The sequence below is a fragment of the Vanellus vanellus genome (genome assembly GCF_965231255.1).
Source record: "Vanellus vanellus genome assembly, chromosome: 3".
Lineage (NCBI taxonomy): Eukaryota > Metazoa > Chordata > Aves > Charadriiformes > Charadriidae > Vanellus > Vanellus vanellus.
Genome location: NC_138907.1, coordinates 76,859,667 through 76,875,791, shown reverse-complemented (window position 1 = coordinate 76,875,791; position 16,125 = coordinate 76,859,667). Strand labels below are relative to the sequence as shown.

At 42.4% G+C, this 16,125-nt stretch overlaps 1 protein-coding gene across 1 annotated transcript in view; it reads right to left on the bottom strand.

Annotated features, from left to right (window-relative positions):
* Nucleotides 1-1,981: 1,981 nt before the first annotated feature.
* The window catches only part of FYN (FYN proto-oncogene, Src family tyrosine kinase), a 140,285-nt gene continuing 126,141 nt past the window's right edge, over nucleotides 1,982-16,125 (bottom strand). Inside the window, exons 13-14 of the mRNA XM_082480601.1 lie at nucleotides 12,691-12,822; nucleotides 1,982-3,592 (exon numbers count right to left, since the gene is read on the bottom strand). Of these exons, the coding sequence (XP_082336727.1) occupies nucleotides 3,384-3,592; nucleotides 12,691-12,822 (341 nt within the window). The 3' untranslated portion in view covers nucleotides 1,982-3,383. The remainder of the gene's footprint in view (nucleotides 3,593-12,690; nucleotides 12,823-16,125) is intronic.

Genomic DNA, 16,125 nt, shown 5'->3' with positions numbered 1-16,125 from the left:
CTGCAGGTAGTCCTTTCCAGGCTAGAGGATTCAGGAGAAACTCTCGCACTGGGGATAGATTTTCCATTTACGATTATTCTTATAACTTTTGCAGTTAATCCCTTTTCTATTTTGTATTTACTTTGCTTTTCTGCAGTGGTAATTAAAGCAAAACCAAAGCGTCACATAGAACTAAGTCAAACACCGTTTGCAGAAGCCAAAGAATATCATGCTAGTGCCTTTGACAAATTTTGGACCTTTTCAAAGACCCGCTAAGTCTCACGTCATTTCCTTCCCATAGAAATACGTGAACAGGCATTAATTGTACTAACTGTCCCTTTCAGGGCACTGTTGCATTTCCACCAGTCATTTTTCCTGGGACTGGTATTGGATGAGCTTGGCCAAGAGTAGCCAGGCTCATCCCACGGAGTCCTTTCAGCTGCTGGTAGATACCCTTTTCTGGAACTTCTCCACCACACCATGGATCAGTTGAGAGTCAGGTGGGCTGGTGGGGGGAGCGTTTGGCCAATTGTTTTTATCTGGGTAGGATTTATTTACCCTTACATTAAAAAAATTATTGGAGGGAACCGGAGCTTTTTAATTTGATAATTCAACTTTAACAGTCACCACACAGCTATCTGTGGTGTATACACAGTGCTTAAGAAAAGATTTTTATTAATTTATTGCAAAAATGCTAACAACCTTGTTTAAATTTTTGCTAATGTTTTTATTTGAGAGATTAAAAAACCCAAACAACAAAACTCCCAACATTAAGAAAAAGAAGCAGAAGAGCTACCAATGAGAAACGGTGTGGATTTGCCACTCAACAGCGGCACCAGTCTGCACACAAGCCAGCTGCAGGCAGAGATGCGGCAGAGACCAACATGGTACTCATAGACTGAATGCTATACAAGAAACAACAAACCCAAGAATCAGAAGTAAAGGCCATAAAACCCCAACAACACCCCATCTGAGTCTTACTTCCAACGAGAGATATAGGCAAAACTAATGTTTTAGGCTCATCCCACATTACAAATGGAAACTGCGCTTAAGTTTGTGGCGTAGCAAAGGCTGCCAGGGAAGTCTGCCACCGAGCACTGGGCTGAGTACATGACATTTTGGCTTCGCCAGCCCGCTGAGTTCCTATGGAGTCCTCAGTTCAGTGGATGACGTTTTAAGGCAGGGGGGGTAGCTGTGGGAAAAAGAGGACCACAACTTGCTTTCTAAGTACTAAGAGGAAGCTAAAAGTCCAACAAGAATTATGGCCTCTTCGGTACTCCACAGCTACGGGTACAGCAACATTGAATATATCATGTACATAACATTACTTATAGACTCTACATGTAAAACGTTAACCAATTTATCATGGAAATCTGGTAACAAGCAACATTGCCATATAAATTCACACTTCAAGAAAGGCTAAGTGTGGAAACTTCCTTTGCAAGAGGATTTTCAGTCAGTATTTTGTATAGAAAATATTAAACCAATGGTGATAGTTTGTTCTCTGAATCTCAATTCATTACTGGGTTAGTTTTCAGGAACGGAAAAAGGTTCTCTTTAGAAAATGTATGAATATTCAGAATATGAATTCACAATCTAAGTATTAAATAATTAAAAAAAAATTTCAACTGTCAGAAAGTTGTCTTACTTGATCACAATATTTTAAAGCAGTAACAGCAATACAAGTCAGAAAATCTTTTCCTGCAACACTTGTAGATGTGAAGGTATTCACGTTAAATGCAACAGAACTATTAAAGAATAAACTGCTCGTAGAACAGAGAAAGGAGAGACAACCTATGCATTCAACCATCTTCCTTGCAGTTGAACTCCAGCTGTTTAGACACGTATTGACTTCATAATTTGGAAAATGATGTCCCATAGGTAACTGGTCTGCATACTCCTATGAAATATGGTGCCCCAAAATGGCATGACACCCCTTCTTGAAAAGTCTTGATCTCATCTCCACCATCATCTCCACAGGTTAAACAAAAGAACAACTATCCAAATGTAAAATGCTCTTTTTTTAATTACTAAATTAAGAAAGTTAAACAGTTTTAAAATGTAAACTTGCAAATAAACCATAACAAAATGTAATTAAGACTTTAAAATTTGCAACTCAGTATTAAAAACTCAATAGAAATAGAAAGGAATTTTTTTTTGGTTAAACGTAAGTAATTCAAGGCTGGTACAGACAACTGAAAAGGTAATACTTTGTTCTGTGCATCCCCCATGAAATGTAAAGAAGTGCATAGTAATTCCACTGGAGAACTTGCAGACACAGAGAAAGTAATTTCATTAGCGGTACAGGACATTTAACACACTTATTTTACAATGGAAAAATGTTACACATAAAACAGAAAATTCCTAGTTGCATGACCAACAGTTTAGCGGGTGGACATGGCTAAAATGCTATGATTTTAAGACCATCTGAATGTGGTTACACTGCTTAATAAATCCTTTCGAAACATTTCCGTATACGTGTTTTGATACAAGAAGTCCTTGCAGTTTCAATTTTCCAGTTCAAACGGTGATGGTGTAGTTTTCTTGCTTTAAATATGCTCGTTTTAATTTCAAGAACAAATCATCACACACTTGTCAAACATTGGAAACATTACTGTAAATACAGCACATGATTCCTGAAAGAGCAAAGTTACAACCATCTACAGGTACATAATCATAAACAAAAAGTGCAATCCAATTTAAAAAAATCATGCTTGGCAAAAGCCAAAAATTAGATCACTGGCTTTCAGAACCCCACCAGTGTTTTCATGTCTGCAGTAAAATTATCGCTTTCTGGGTACTGCTGCAGCAGGTTTCATTCATTCCAAATGAGTTTCCTCTGCAATAGCACCCATATACTGTATGTACAGGTATGTATATATATTATATATATTTTATATATAAAAAAGCAAAAAACCAAACACCTGTCCTGATTTTTTTTTTTAATTTTATTTGTTAAAACATGAAAAAAAATGTTTTAGACAAAGAGGCCACTTCTGGAAAATAATACTTTTAGTTGAATCAGGAGAAGACTAGTTAAAATCACATAGGTTTTGCATTTTAAAAAAAGGAAAGCACTAGGATCAGTTATTGGCACTGAGTTACTATTTACAATGAACAGAGGTTTTGCAGTTTACATAACATCAATACAATGCAGTTTTGGAGTCTTTGATTAAGAAAAACCAAGTGTTTTTCTCCTTTTCATCCAGGACATTCAGAGTATTAGGACAAGTGGTCATAGGCAAGGGCTGCAGAAGTTCCCAGCTTCAGCCCCTCCTGTGCATGGCGGTGCTGGAAGATGCTGCACTCTGGAGAAGCCGATCACGGAGTCGGAAGCTGAAGGGCAGGTGGGGCAGGGCTGAGAAACACCTGGTAATTCACGACAGTGTCTGGAGACCAGGGATTTACAGGTTGTCACCGGGCTGGTACTGGGGTTCTGTTGCAGTGAAGTAGTCTTCAAGGAAACCCTGCAAATATTCGAAAGTTGGACGCTCCTCTGGGTCTTTTTTCCAGCAGTGGATCATAAGCTCGTGCAAGGAGATGGGACAGTCCTGAGGACATGGCATCCGATAACCACGCTCTACTTGCTCCAAGACTTCACGGTTATTCATGCCTGTAAAGGGCAGACAAATCCACACTGTTAAATTACAGGAAAATTAACCTGAGTTTAACTATATCTACAATACATATGGTTTTCCCACTCATACTCTTTTTTTTTTTTTTTTTTGGATCAGACAAGCGAAACAAAACCACCCCAATGTCCTGTTTCAGCTCTTCCTCTACTGAAAGGTAACCTGGATTATCTTCTTTCTCAGTAGAGGATTTTAGGATCCAGTGATGAGTAACACGCCGCTCCCATGGTTACTCTCTTGGCTTACTCACAATGGGCAGGATTTGGCATGTTCCCTCCCCAACAACCGTAACTGTGAAATATATTATGTGAAGTGGTTAAAGAAAATAACAAATACTATTCCTAATTCTAGAAATTAAGAAGAATTTTTAAAATCCTCATTCTAAGCATGGGCCTTTCTTGAAGTGCTCTGTGAGGTAATGCTGCAGACACTTCAAGACAAACTCTGCTACTTTGGGCTACCAGGGATGTCCAGCAGCATTACCTTCGACACTGCTTCAGAAGCTTACTACTGCTGATGATCCGCACTCCCTCAACCATATTCCCTTCTACCATATTCCACCGTTTCATCCCAACCCAGAAGAGAACAAAGTTGCTCAGAAGACAAGTCATTCACCAAGACAAACGGTTCCACTGCAGACCCATAGCTCTCTCTCACAAAAGGTAAAAAGTTACATTACCACCATGCTTGTCTCTAAGAGGCAAGCCAGGCCCTTTGCTACCTTGTCTTCTCTATGCAACTCCTTCGACCCTTGATTCTCTGCTGAAGTGTTTTTCACTGTATATTCATTGCAGTCAACCACAACGTTAGGTTAAATAGCTCTTCCAGTAATCCTTTTGGCTTTTTAACAGTACCAGGAGTAAGACTAGCGCTGCGGGCACACAGAAGTATTTCAGTGAAAGCATGCACATTGACTGCAAGCTTTGTGGCTTGCCAGTTGGCAAGCCCTGCCCCAGTCCTCTGCTGAAAAATATCTGCAGGCTTCACTCCCCTGACTTAGTGGGTCCTGCCAAGCAGCTCTGCAGGAGAACTAGGAGGGACACTTAAGTTCCTCCATGACCAAATCTAGAAACCAGCACTTCGATGTTGCTCTTTCCATTAGCTTATCCTCCCTCTGGCTTCCATGACACCATCCTTCCCTGGGTCTCTTCCACTCTGTTTTTTCAGAGTGTCCTCTTGAAGAATTTTCTTGGCCCACCTTCAGGACCCAGGGGATCGTCTCTTTTCCCTCTGCCCTGTATTTTTTGTAAACGTATTTGTGGGAAATAATTCAACCACCTTCTTCAGTACAGATTCATTTGTCTACTCTACACCTTGACTAGTGGCAATAATATCCTCACACTGCATGGCGTTCAGGCTGGTAACTTAGCTGTATCCTTGGATTTGGTCTTTACTCTGTGTCCTCGCATCCTGGCTGTGTTTAATTCTTAAAGATGTTTTAAAAGAAGCATCTGCAAAATACAGCCTTCCCTGACCATCCACATCTAGATTCTCATCTCATGTTAGGATTACAAAACACCTTTTCCTCTTATCTTGACAGGGTAATTTCCTCCTGCTGACATCCATTTGAAATGTTTCTGCAAAGAGCATTTTCCTTGCCTGTTGTTGTAACCACCCCTCGCATGGTCTTGCCACTTGCTCCTTTTTCCCTGTGACGTGAAATACAAGATGCTTGTCTTCACTTTCAAAGCCTCTCACAAGCTGCACCGCTAGGATTTAGGCTCTTATTTGGCCACGTTGCAGTGAATCCACAGTTCTGGTTATCCTACTGCAGCACCTCTGCTTTTCAAACAAGCACTGATGTGCTGTTTCTTATGCTGCCTGTTGCGCATGGAGGAACCTCCCCAGAAAACTGCCTCATCCTGCTACAAACCTCTCCTTACCATTCCCTTTAGCAGTGACAATTGCAAAAAGCAAGGTTAGATTACTGATCTACAATATTTCCTAACCTGCAGACCAACACTTTAGCGCTGGTTTCTTGTGTTTGATTTATCACCTGCATCCACCCACTGTCAGATGTTTATGAGCAGGAGCAAACACTTTGTATGCACCTAAAGTTGTCCACGGTTAGGACTCCACAGAATGATGAAAATAGAGTAATAACGGTCCTCTGCAGACATCAGACTCTGCACAGAGGTAAGGTTCTCCTGTATTATTGATTCCAAACTGATGTTGTTACGTCACACAGGCTCATAACAAACCAGAAAAGCTTCCCCCACACTGAACAAATGTTTGGGTGTGCCTCATTATCCAACAAGAACATTTTCAAACATATTCTACTTTTTTATTAAATTACAAAACAACACTAGTGGTCTGTTAGTCATCACCAGCCCAGAGGCAGCATCAACCCAAACCTTCTGGCCGTGCTGTTTTCAAGATGCTACAAGAAAAAAAATGGCCATTTGCTCACGTTGGGTTCTCAATATTAGTTTTTTTTATTTCTGTTTTGAACAAAAATCTGCACCTTTTTTTCATACCCTTGTCTTTGAATCAGCTGAATTACCTCATGTTTTGGGGTAAGAACTTCTGCTGTACTTTGCTTCCTTTACATATTAAAGGCTATGAAAATAAGTGCTACCAGTAACTCATCTATTGAGTATACATAAAACAAAAACTGCATTCTTTGATTTTATTTTGGCAAAACGCCTCTAAGTACAACATGGGTGGAAGCAACAGCAGCAACAAAGCTCCTTCCCAACTGATTTGTTATTCTAAGATATCAAATGTTTGGTATTTTTATCCAGTGCACTACTCAGTGCTGCAAAGCACACTCTGAAACTTGATAACTAACTGTATGCTGGAAGAAAAACCCTGAGGAGAGAGAGGAGGGAGGAAAAATATAAACAGCTCTTCACTTCCCTTTAAAAAAAAGGATAGAAAAAAAAAAACATAAAAGAGACGTTGCTGTCTGAAATTATAGTCATTTTTTGTCTCTGGAAAGTCAGTCAAGCCAGGTTTTCTCATCATGGTATAATCCAGGAAAATGCCCTTCTTTTCCTTTCTCCTTTCCCTTCCCTCCCAGTAAAACTCAGATATGAAATTAAACCAAGTAATCCTCATGTTCCTTACTGGAATTCATACAGCCAGTAAGGGCTGCAGCACCTAGGATTTGCCAAAGAAATTCTCTGGGTTTTGATGTGTGCTGCTAATTTAAAAAAGGAGTTTCAAATATATGTTTTTTTAAATCAATTGGGTTTTGGGTTGGGTAAATCAGACTTATAAAACTAGCAGTGTTTCAGGCATACGTTTTACCCCTTAAAAGGTCTATTTATGTTTACAAACCTATTATCTAGATTTGCTTATCTTATCCTACATGTTTTAGTGTTTCTCTTTTGATAGCAGGAGCCTGTTGTATCTGCACTTCTAACACCACAGAAAGAATATTTGAGCAGTCTGTACCACTCCTCTCTCCTAATGAATACCCGAGAGTTTCAACTCTTTTAGTAAATAATAAATGAAATTCTGCTTGCAGTATGCTTCTAGACACCTTAAAAGTTTATCCTAAAATCCTTAAATCTGTGGAATAGACTACTCAGCAATATTCTTCTGTAGAATACAGCTATTTCACCTGCTTGAAAATCAGTTTGTGCTCATGATATTTCTAGAACTACCATTTGGACCAAGAAGGAAACATCCAGTTTCCAAAAGATCGCTTTTCCATTAGCTTTTTATTCCCTGTGAAGAGCAAAAATGAAGTAATCTCCCACCATACAGCTTTATTAGTGAAACTTCCAATAGTCTTAGGATGCCACAGGATATGGCCACTTTAATGCTCAGTGCGATAAAAATGTACTGCCCATATGGCCTGGGGACAGAAACACAATGCTGCTTGACTTTTCCTAGAAAAGCTTCAGTAGTAAGAGTTACTGTGACATAAAAGAGGATGTAATGTTTCCAGTTGTGGCTAAAGAAAACACTGAAAAGTGCTTTGGAGTGCTCTGAGGAGCTTGATTAGATGGAGCAGAGCAGATGTGCAAATAGCACAGATCTGGGCAATGCTGCTCTTCCAGAAGACAGGAAACACTACTGTAACTAGGCAGCATCCCCATGTCCAGAGCTAATAAGCTGTATAAATTACTTTGGGCAATGTGAAGTCCAGTGAGGACAGTGATGGTTTTAAGCCACTTTATTCTTGCTTTCCTCTGTTGGACTGAGAATTATGGTCTTTCAAGACCCACTGCATGACTTCAGACCAAAGATCAAACTAATACAGACACAAATGCTTAAAGTAGGACTTTTAACAGTTCAGCTGCTGTCCGTCCCCAGAAATGCTGTATTCCAGAGCTGTGCTCATGTTCAAAGGTTCCTCAGATGTGGACATATTCGCCCTTTTTTAGTACAGTTGAGAAGGCACAACTGTGTCCTCCTCCAGAGGGGCTGGATCACATTGGCACTCAGACCATGCTTTCAAAAGAGAGAGGTACAATACACACAGGTTAATTTGGGGTTTTTGTTAGTTTTGATCTAGTTAGAAATTCTTCTAACTTCCATGGCCAGCCCTGAAGAAAAGCCAGAGGTGTGGGCACAGGGATGGCATATGGGACTTAGGCAGGGAGATTATTCCATATGGAGACACAATAGTGCACTGAAGGGAACAGGAAAGCTGCTCCTAAAAGAAGACAACCTTTGAAGCACAATGCTCTTCTTACTGAGCACAATATGAAGCTAGTTACTTCTGTGCAAAAGAAGTAACAAGTTTTAAAAACCTGGAAGTCATGCCACTTCATTTAGAAATTAAGGCCTGAAAACCCCCAACAACTCCTCATCCTCAAAACACACACAATCTAGGCTCTCAATATCTCCTTGGGGCGGGGTGGGGTGTTGTTCATTTTGGTTTTGGTTTTGTTCTTTAAAATAAGTTATTATTTGCTTGGTATGAGAGAGGCAACTTTGAGCTACAGCATTTGTAAATGCAGCCTTCCTGCTTACAAAGAATCCACCTGAGCTTATCTCTGCTGTGTGCTGAGTATGCATCTCTCTTAACTCCTTACCTACCGTCCGTGATTATGGTACACACACATATGATAGATCACTGATGTGTACCTGGCCTCAGGCTTGAGTCACATTCGTACCATGCGCTCTCTGGCACTTGTGGCCCAACTTACCCCAGATGTGAGGAGGCTGAACACAGCTCTCAGGGACTGCAGGGCTGCTTGGAGCCTAAGCTCAAAGACCTGCCTGGCCGGAGGCAGCAATGTGGATAGCATCATGGTGGCTGTCACACTTGACATAAAATGTAAATGCTTTTGATGTGACAAGTGCAGCAGAAAGCAGAAATAGCAAGTTCAGAGGTGCTTGTTTAGTGCAGCTGAGATTTTTGCCTATCCAAAAGGCAACATGTTAAAAAACCCCAAAGTGTCTGACTACTGCTAGAGAAATGTAGTCTCCTACTCTTAAATTCCATTAAAAAACCCCAAACTAAGATCCAAGGGGAATTTGGGAAAGGGGAAAGAAGCAGACACTGAAAAAGGTTGACTAAGCAAACTGTTTTTAAACTTGTCTCCTCTTCTGCCCATATCTAGGGTTTATTTCCCCACTGTAATAGTGGAAATAGAACCTCAATGCCCAGAAAGACTATGAAAGTTGCTTATTTCAATCTGCTGTTTTGTGAGAAGACTGGGAAAGCATTAGGGAAGGCTAGGAAGAGCACTAATAAATTAGTTATCATAGAGGTCCATTATGTCCATTGACAGAGAAACAGGCTTGGTTGAAGGATGAAGATGAGGACACCTGTCAAAGAGTCAGTCTTGCTTGTGAGAGCTATGGGGTCTGGGGCAAGGCTTGATTATGAACTCTAGCCTGATCTTCATCTCTGCCAGCAAAATCTTTACAGCTCACACATCCCACCACTGCTCCAGCCTGTCTTCCAAAATGGGGTATCAGGACAGGAACTGTTTAAAATCTGGGGGACAATGAGTGCCAAGTCCTACTCCACACACTCTGTTCCCCTCCTATATACTGTCTGCCTTCTCCTTCTGTCCTCCTTGTTTGTGCTTCTCCCTCCTTTTACACAAGCTTAAAACAATGCCTGGTTCTCCAAGGCACTAGGTACAGTGCCCTGCAGGCATGGTTACTGCCACAGGACTGGGGTGTGTGCTATAAATAACCTCTCCATGCACTTAGATCTTGTCAAACAAGAGAGAAATCCCTTTGTCTGAGGGCCTCTCTCCACTCCCCCCGGCCTGCTACAAGCTGTAAGCAGGAAGATCAGGACAACATGATCACAACTATTTCAGAAACTTGGTATTACAGCAGAGTGACAGCTCTGTGACCCTCTTTGTTTCAAGGCTGACCCTTTCCAGAGCTTGCAAATCCAAATGCCTTGGGTGTGAGAGTCATTGGCAGTGCCTACAAACTGCATTCTCTCACCTATATGTTGTCTGCTTGTGTGAGGAGGGCTGAGTCTTACCTCTCAGGGTGGTTGAACTCCCATCTTTTCCTCCTCGTGCAAGCCACGCCACAGGAAAAACCCTGTGGGTGCATCTGAACCCTACTCCAGACAGGGACCTGAATTCATGAAGCTTTATCCTTCCAAGAGGTCCTTCCTCTCTGCAGCATGAAGCAGGAGATGGGTGATTCTTTCCATGTGAGGGGAAAATACTCTTTTTTGAGGAGCTCAGGAGGTCTTGGGACGTCTGAGCCCTCTTTTCAACCCACATGCAAAGACAAACCTTTCTGAGAAGGCCCCAGTTCCCTTCCACCATTGCCTCAGCCCATAAAAGCTTTCCCAGTTAGGGTCTGGGGAATGAGATCAAATTGAAATCTCTAATGACTTTGGAAATTCAAATTTAAAATAGAGGCTGCCCTTAGGTAAAACTGACAGAGAGAGGCATGGTGGTGACCAGGAGAATGGTTAAGGCCTCCTGGCTGAGCAGGGTGGGAGTCCTGGTGGGGAGGAAGGGCCCTAGTGTAGAGCTTGGGCAGTGCGGAACCGAGGAAGTACGTGACCATCCAGAAAATTGCTGTCTCTGTGATATGTAACACACAAAAAGTTGCTTCCAGCTACTTGATGTCTTCCTAGCACGGGTAGGGGAGAGTGAGCCGGAAGGACTTTCAGTGTGTGAGGGCTTTATGCAGTGAGGGATGAAGGGGGAAGACGGCGCTGAAAGAGGAGAGATGCTGCTAGTTGTCTTTGATGTGCTCAAACTGCCACATAATAAAACTGTCCACATGTTCAGGACACAGACCATGCCTGAGATATCTGTCATGGGTCCTACAAGAAGTTATATATTGCAAGCACTTAAATGCACATCCAGTGGCCTCTTTCTCCTTCAGGGAGGGAAAGGAACACTTGAGAAATGCAGACATCCTCAGCTGCCATGGCCAACACTGCGTTCAGTTACAAACTTGTGAGTTAACACGGAGCTTAGATGGTTTTTCCTGTGTGTGTGAGTGTGACTGTGCTCATGCATGTGATTAAGAGAGAAGGCTAGTCACTAAGCATCTCCACCCCACCCATGTGAAGCTCAGGAAAAAAAGTTCACCTTAACTCTGTCCTGGCTGGCGAAAGCCCCCGTGTACCCGCTCTGCTGGTGGTGACACGGAATTTCCTCTTCCTGCAGCCTGGCGAGGAGCGTTGCCCACCCTCTGGGAGCAACACCATATCAGCTAAGTCTTACACATCTTTTTTCCGTCTTTGACCTTTGCACGCCACAACATGTCTGCATTTAACCCTTAATAAACCCGTGGAAATCATGGGTCTCTGACGCCACTGCCAGTAATCCTCATGGCAAGACAACCTTTGTGCCAGTGACCGACACAGCCACCCCGTGTGGTGACAACACTCGCTTTTCTTTAACCGCATAGGGAAGTGCTGGGCGGAGGGACTCATCCATCCCACAGAAACACATCATCTCGCTTTCTGCTACCTCATTCTGTTGTCACTGTCACAGCTTTACTAAGCTGCTCCCTGTTAATCATGCCAAAATTCACTGCAGATCATGAGAAGCCTTCCGGTCCCCATATTCTCTTCCCAAAAATCAGCTACTGGCCGATAGGCACTAGCAAAGTTGAAATTCCTGGTAAAACTCTGGGAGTTTAGTTTTGCTGAGCTCAGTCTTCTGAAGCAGTGTGGGATACCACAGGATAAATTGAACTCCACCTTGATGCTTCTCCTGCACAATTTGATGTGTGGATCTGACTGCTTGATTACGGCAGATTGGAAAATTGAAACTGCTTTAGGGTGCTTTCCATTAAATCAGCTGCAGTGCACAAAGCCATACTGGTGAGTATTTAGAGATGTTAAAAAAAAAAATAAATAAAAGAATACAGATGCAGCTAGATGCCCCGGTGTCAGTATCTGTGCTGATAAGAAAATGAGGGGATTAAATTCTTTTCCATGTAATGCACTGCTTTTTCCTCACCCCTTTCCTCTTCACCTGAATGCCTACAGCCTTCAAGGAGGGCAACAGAATGAAAAGCTCTTTCTGCAAAGGCAGATCTAATCACCCCTCCTACAAATCTTAATCCATTGGATACTTGGCAGGGTTTCAACAAAGAGCCATGGGGCCTCTGGTTCCCCCATACAGTGAATCTGGCCCCGCTATGACCCTGCCATGTGCTCTGGCCTGCACATTACAGAATTATTTTCTTTCCTTTCCATCCACCTCTGAAGCAAGGTTTGAAATTTAGGAGGTTATAAAAAAGAGATTTGGTGATACCAGACATTCAAACAGTCATCAAACCTTGCAGAGAACCAGACTGACAAAAGAAGCAGCATAATGCCACTCTGGGAGTTAAGCTGTTGGTATCTTAAAGTGAATGCAATACTGCGGAGAGCTATTTGCTCCACAGTATAGTAACTTTACATTGCTTTCATTGTTTGGCTAGAAAGTATATTAATTGAATTGAGAAAAATTTAAAAAATTAGAAAGAAATATGTTGGATTTTCTGTCCCCTTGTCACTTTTGTCATGTCCGTCACACAGCAGCTTTCAGTCAAGACCATTTTCAAGCATACGCTGAACTTATGCATGATAACCATTGTCCTTTGAGCCCAGTGAAAACACATACACATTCCAATTGAAGCATATGGCTCGTTCCCACTCCTTTCCCCAGATGAAGCAGGGCTGTTTTCTTACCTGGGTATGGCACTCTCCCTTTCGTTACCAGCTCTGTCAGTAGGATGCCAAAAGACCACACATCTGACTTTATTGTGAACCTTCCATACAATGCTGCTTCTGGCGCCGTCCATTTAATGGGAAACTTTGCACCTAATGAAAGAATAAATGAGACAATCAGAATATAGACAGAATCAAAGTACCGGTTCACAGGTGACTGTTGTATTCAGCAACACATGCAGGAGGACAGAGCTGCAGGCAAGTGTTAACGAATAGCTCCGTGGACTACGGTCAGAGAGGACAGGCGGGTGGAACATGTAGGGCAGAAGGAAAGACTTAACAGGGAGGGGGTGGGTTTGTCTTACATCCCAAGAGAAGGCTAAGACATTTTATTTCAGGTTTGAAGTTTTATAAAAGAAAAAAAAATTAAACCTCAATAAGCCCAATATAATAGAAATTCTTTCTCGCAAAATGTTTTAAATTAACATTTCCCTGTGATATTTGCAAGTCAAACACAGTTAGCACGTATGAATAGAAGTGAGATTTATTAGAAATGTACCTCCCAGTTTCCCTACTCAAGCTGAGCAAAATGCAAAACAAACAAACATGGTAAAAACGTAAATTGAAAACAAACCTAATACTTCATTAGAAACATGCTAGGACTTAAAAATAATACTGCCATTCGAGTTGCTTGGAGTGCAATAATGTCAAGGCACAACTTTGGCCTGTGATTTATAACTTGACAGTGTACTTTAAGCTCCTGGCACTGAAAAGCCTGTAGTGCCTTAAATACGTGCAGTTCTAATGTGCTCATCCATCATCAGGGCTTGCAGGAGCCAGTTGTGGTAAGGATGGTAAGATAACAAGCCTTTAAACACTGATTTATTTGCTTTTCCAATCATTTACTGTTTTCTTAGGGAAAATATTTTCAGTATGACTTTAAAGAAAAGTCTTGTGGTAATAATTAACTCGTAGTACGTACAAAAAATATGCAGACATTTCCCTGGTGCCTTGTATTAACATACAGGCAAAAGAGTTGCATTGCTTATTGCTGATCCCTAGTGACAAACACTCTTGAATTTGGAAACAGACTGACTTTGACTTCTCACCACCCTTTCATAAAAGTTCCCTTAGCTTTCAGGAGGAGCGTGGAAAGTGTAACAACGTGGACAAATCACTTTCAGGGAATGAAGTTATGGCACTGTTTACAGTTCCCTGCTGGGTCTGTTCTGCCATCACATCCAGTGCTTTATGCCCCATATCTTCTGCTATATGCTGCAATCTGACTTGACTCAAGAGTACAAAGTAAACATGGTAATTCTCATCTCCTTACTTAGTAAAACATCAGGTGTGCTAAAACCTTTCCTGCTCTATATGTAAACGATCCTAAGAGAGAATATTACTCAGAAATAAATACGTTTTTCTAGGGAAAACTGCAGTTGCCCAAGTAAGTCATGCTAAATTAAAAGATGCAAAACAAAGTTTCAAATCCCCAGTGCCTGAAGACAGGAACTTAAGTCTAGTTAAGCATCAACACATCAATCGTTAGATTTGCAAAGGTGCTGGAGGATTTTTGGATGTCTTTTCACTTTCAAAAAAGTCTGCCTCTTCTGTATTTTTATTAGTTGATATGCAGGCAGGAGATAAACTTTGGGTGCTCAGCTTTGGTCTCGGTCTCCCTAACTTACACTTCCTCATGGGACCGATCTTAGTTTACAAGACCCAAAATATACTTCATCTTCTCTTAAAATATGCCTTGGCTGTGATGTCCGAGATCTCTGCAGCAGCAGCCTGCCATCACTTGAGCCTCTGGAAGCTGGCCCTGCTTCAGCAGCACCAGCAGCCACGTGGGGTTGGCCACCAGCAGATCCTGGGGTTATACACCCCTTGCCAATCCCCAGAAAAACTGCAAACTGCATATACCTGGTGGTCAGGTTCCCTAGGCCTACAGTGCGTGGCTTTAGATGGGTTTATGCAGGCATGCCATGAATATGAGGGCTAATGTCCCTCTGCTCTCTCATCCATGCAGCTGAGATATAGTACACAAACACCGTGCCAGCTGAATGAATAGCTCCAGGCTGGCCAGTAGCCTGAGGGCCTGGACGTTGGCTGATGGTATGTGAGATAGCCAAGCATGAGGGTTTGATCATTCGCTTGTTACACACGTTTTGTTCGATAATTCTTTAATTTTTTTTTTAATCAGCTGTGTTTTTCAGAGAAGCTGAGCCAAACCTGGTCTAATTCCCTTATGCTTCATACTCCAATCCAAAGGTATCAACCACCCACAACTCATCTTTGGAGGAAAGAAATCTCTTCAGACTCCTTTGTGGCCATCTCCCCCTGGTATTTTTGCCTTCCTCATGTACTGCCAGCATGGTATTGGGAGCTGAGTGTGTGGCGTGTCCAGGGACCATGGGAAAATGAGAAGCGAGGTAAGTAGATGAGAAGGGGGGGCAATTCCAACACATCCCTTTTCTTGAGAGCTAGAGCAGTACAAACACCATTGGACTGTGAGGAACACTGCTGTAGAAGACAAACGGGCTGTGCTGTGGATTTTCTGATGACAGGATAGCTACTCATTACATTTCTATGTTGTCACTGCTGCGTGTGATTTTCTGGCTGAAACAACTAATACAAAAATCACATGTTCTGCATTTTGTTCAGTATTTGACTAACTTTGGTTTGAAGTGATAGATGGGGAGAAGGGAAAGGCAAGGTTGGCAGAAAGGTCACTAGCAGAGACCTGCCTCATGGTTTTCTGGCCCTGCAATCTGTGCTGGAGGCTAGATGGTCCAAGAGAGCCTGCGACCCACTATGGCAGAGCTGTCAGTAAGGGGAGAGCAGAGACCAGTGAGGAGGCACCAGCCTGGCCACCTGCACAGCTGCAGGTACAATGCATGTACGGCCGTAACACAAAGAGATCACACACAGCTTGTGTGTGTGTCTGTCTGTCTGTCTGACAGGGCCCCCCAAGGTGCTGCCTCCCACCTACTGTCTGGCACTGGAGACACAGGCAGTGCACTTCTGTGAAAACATAAAAATCCCCAAATGTGTTCGGCGCTGCTCTGAAGCCTCCCGATTGCTACAGCTATAGGAGGCGCTCGCACAGGCCATACGCTGTGCACAGCTCCTGACCAACACAGTCTCCGTACTCACTCTCAACCCAACACACCAACTAAAAAACCCACCCCCTCCCTCCGCCCAGGTCTCAGCAGCTTATTAAACAAGCTGAGTTTGTGCTGCAAACAAATTACAGCATCAGAGCATCAGATAAAATGCATATTACTGACAAGCATGTTAATAAATCTGATAAGCCAAATTACCCCAGCTGACAAGGCAGCCTATCTCCTACTTCGAAGGCAGATTTTGCATCAGTGGGGGGGGATTTATCTCTTTTTTTTTTTTTTTCTGGAACCCGTTTCATTACAAACTAGCAGGTCAGTAGCTCCACACACA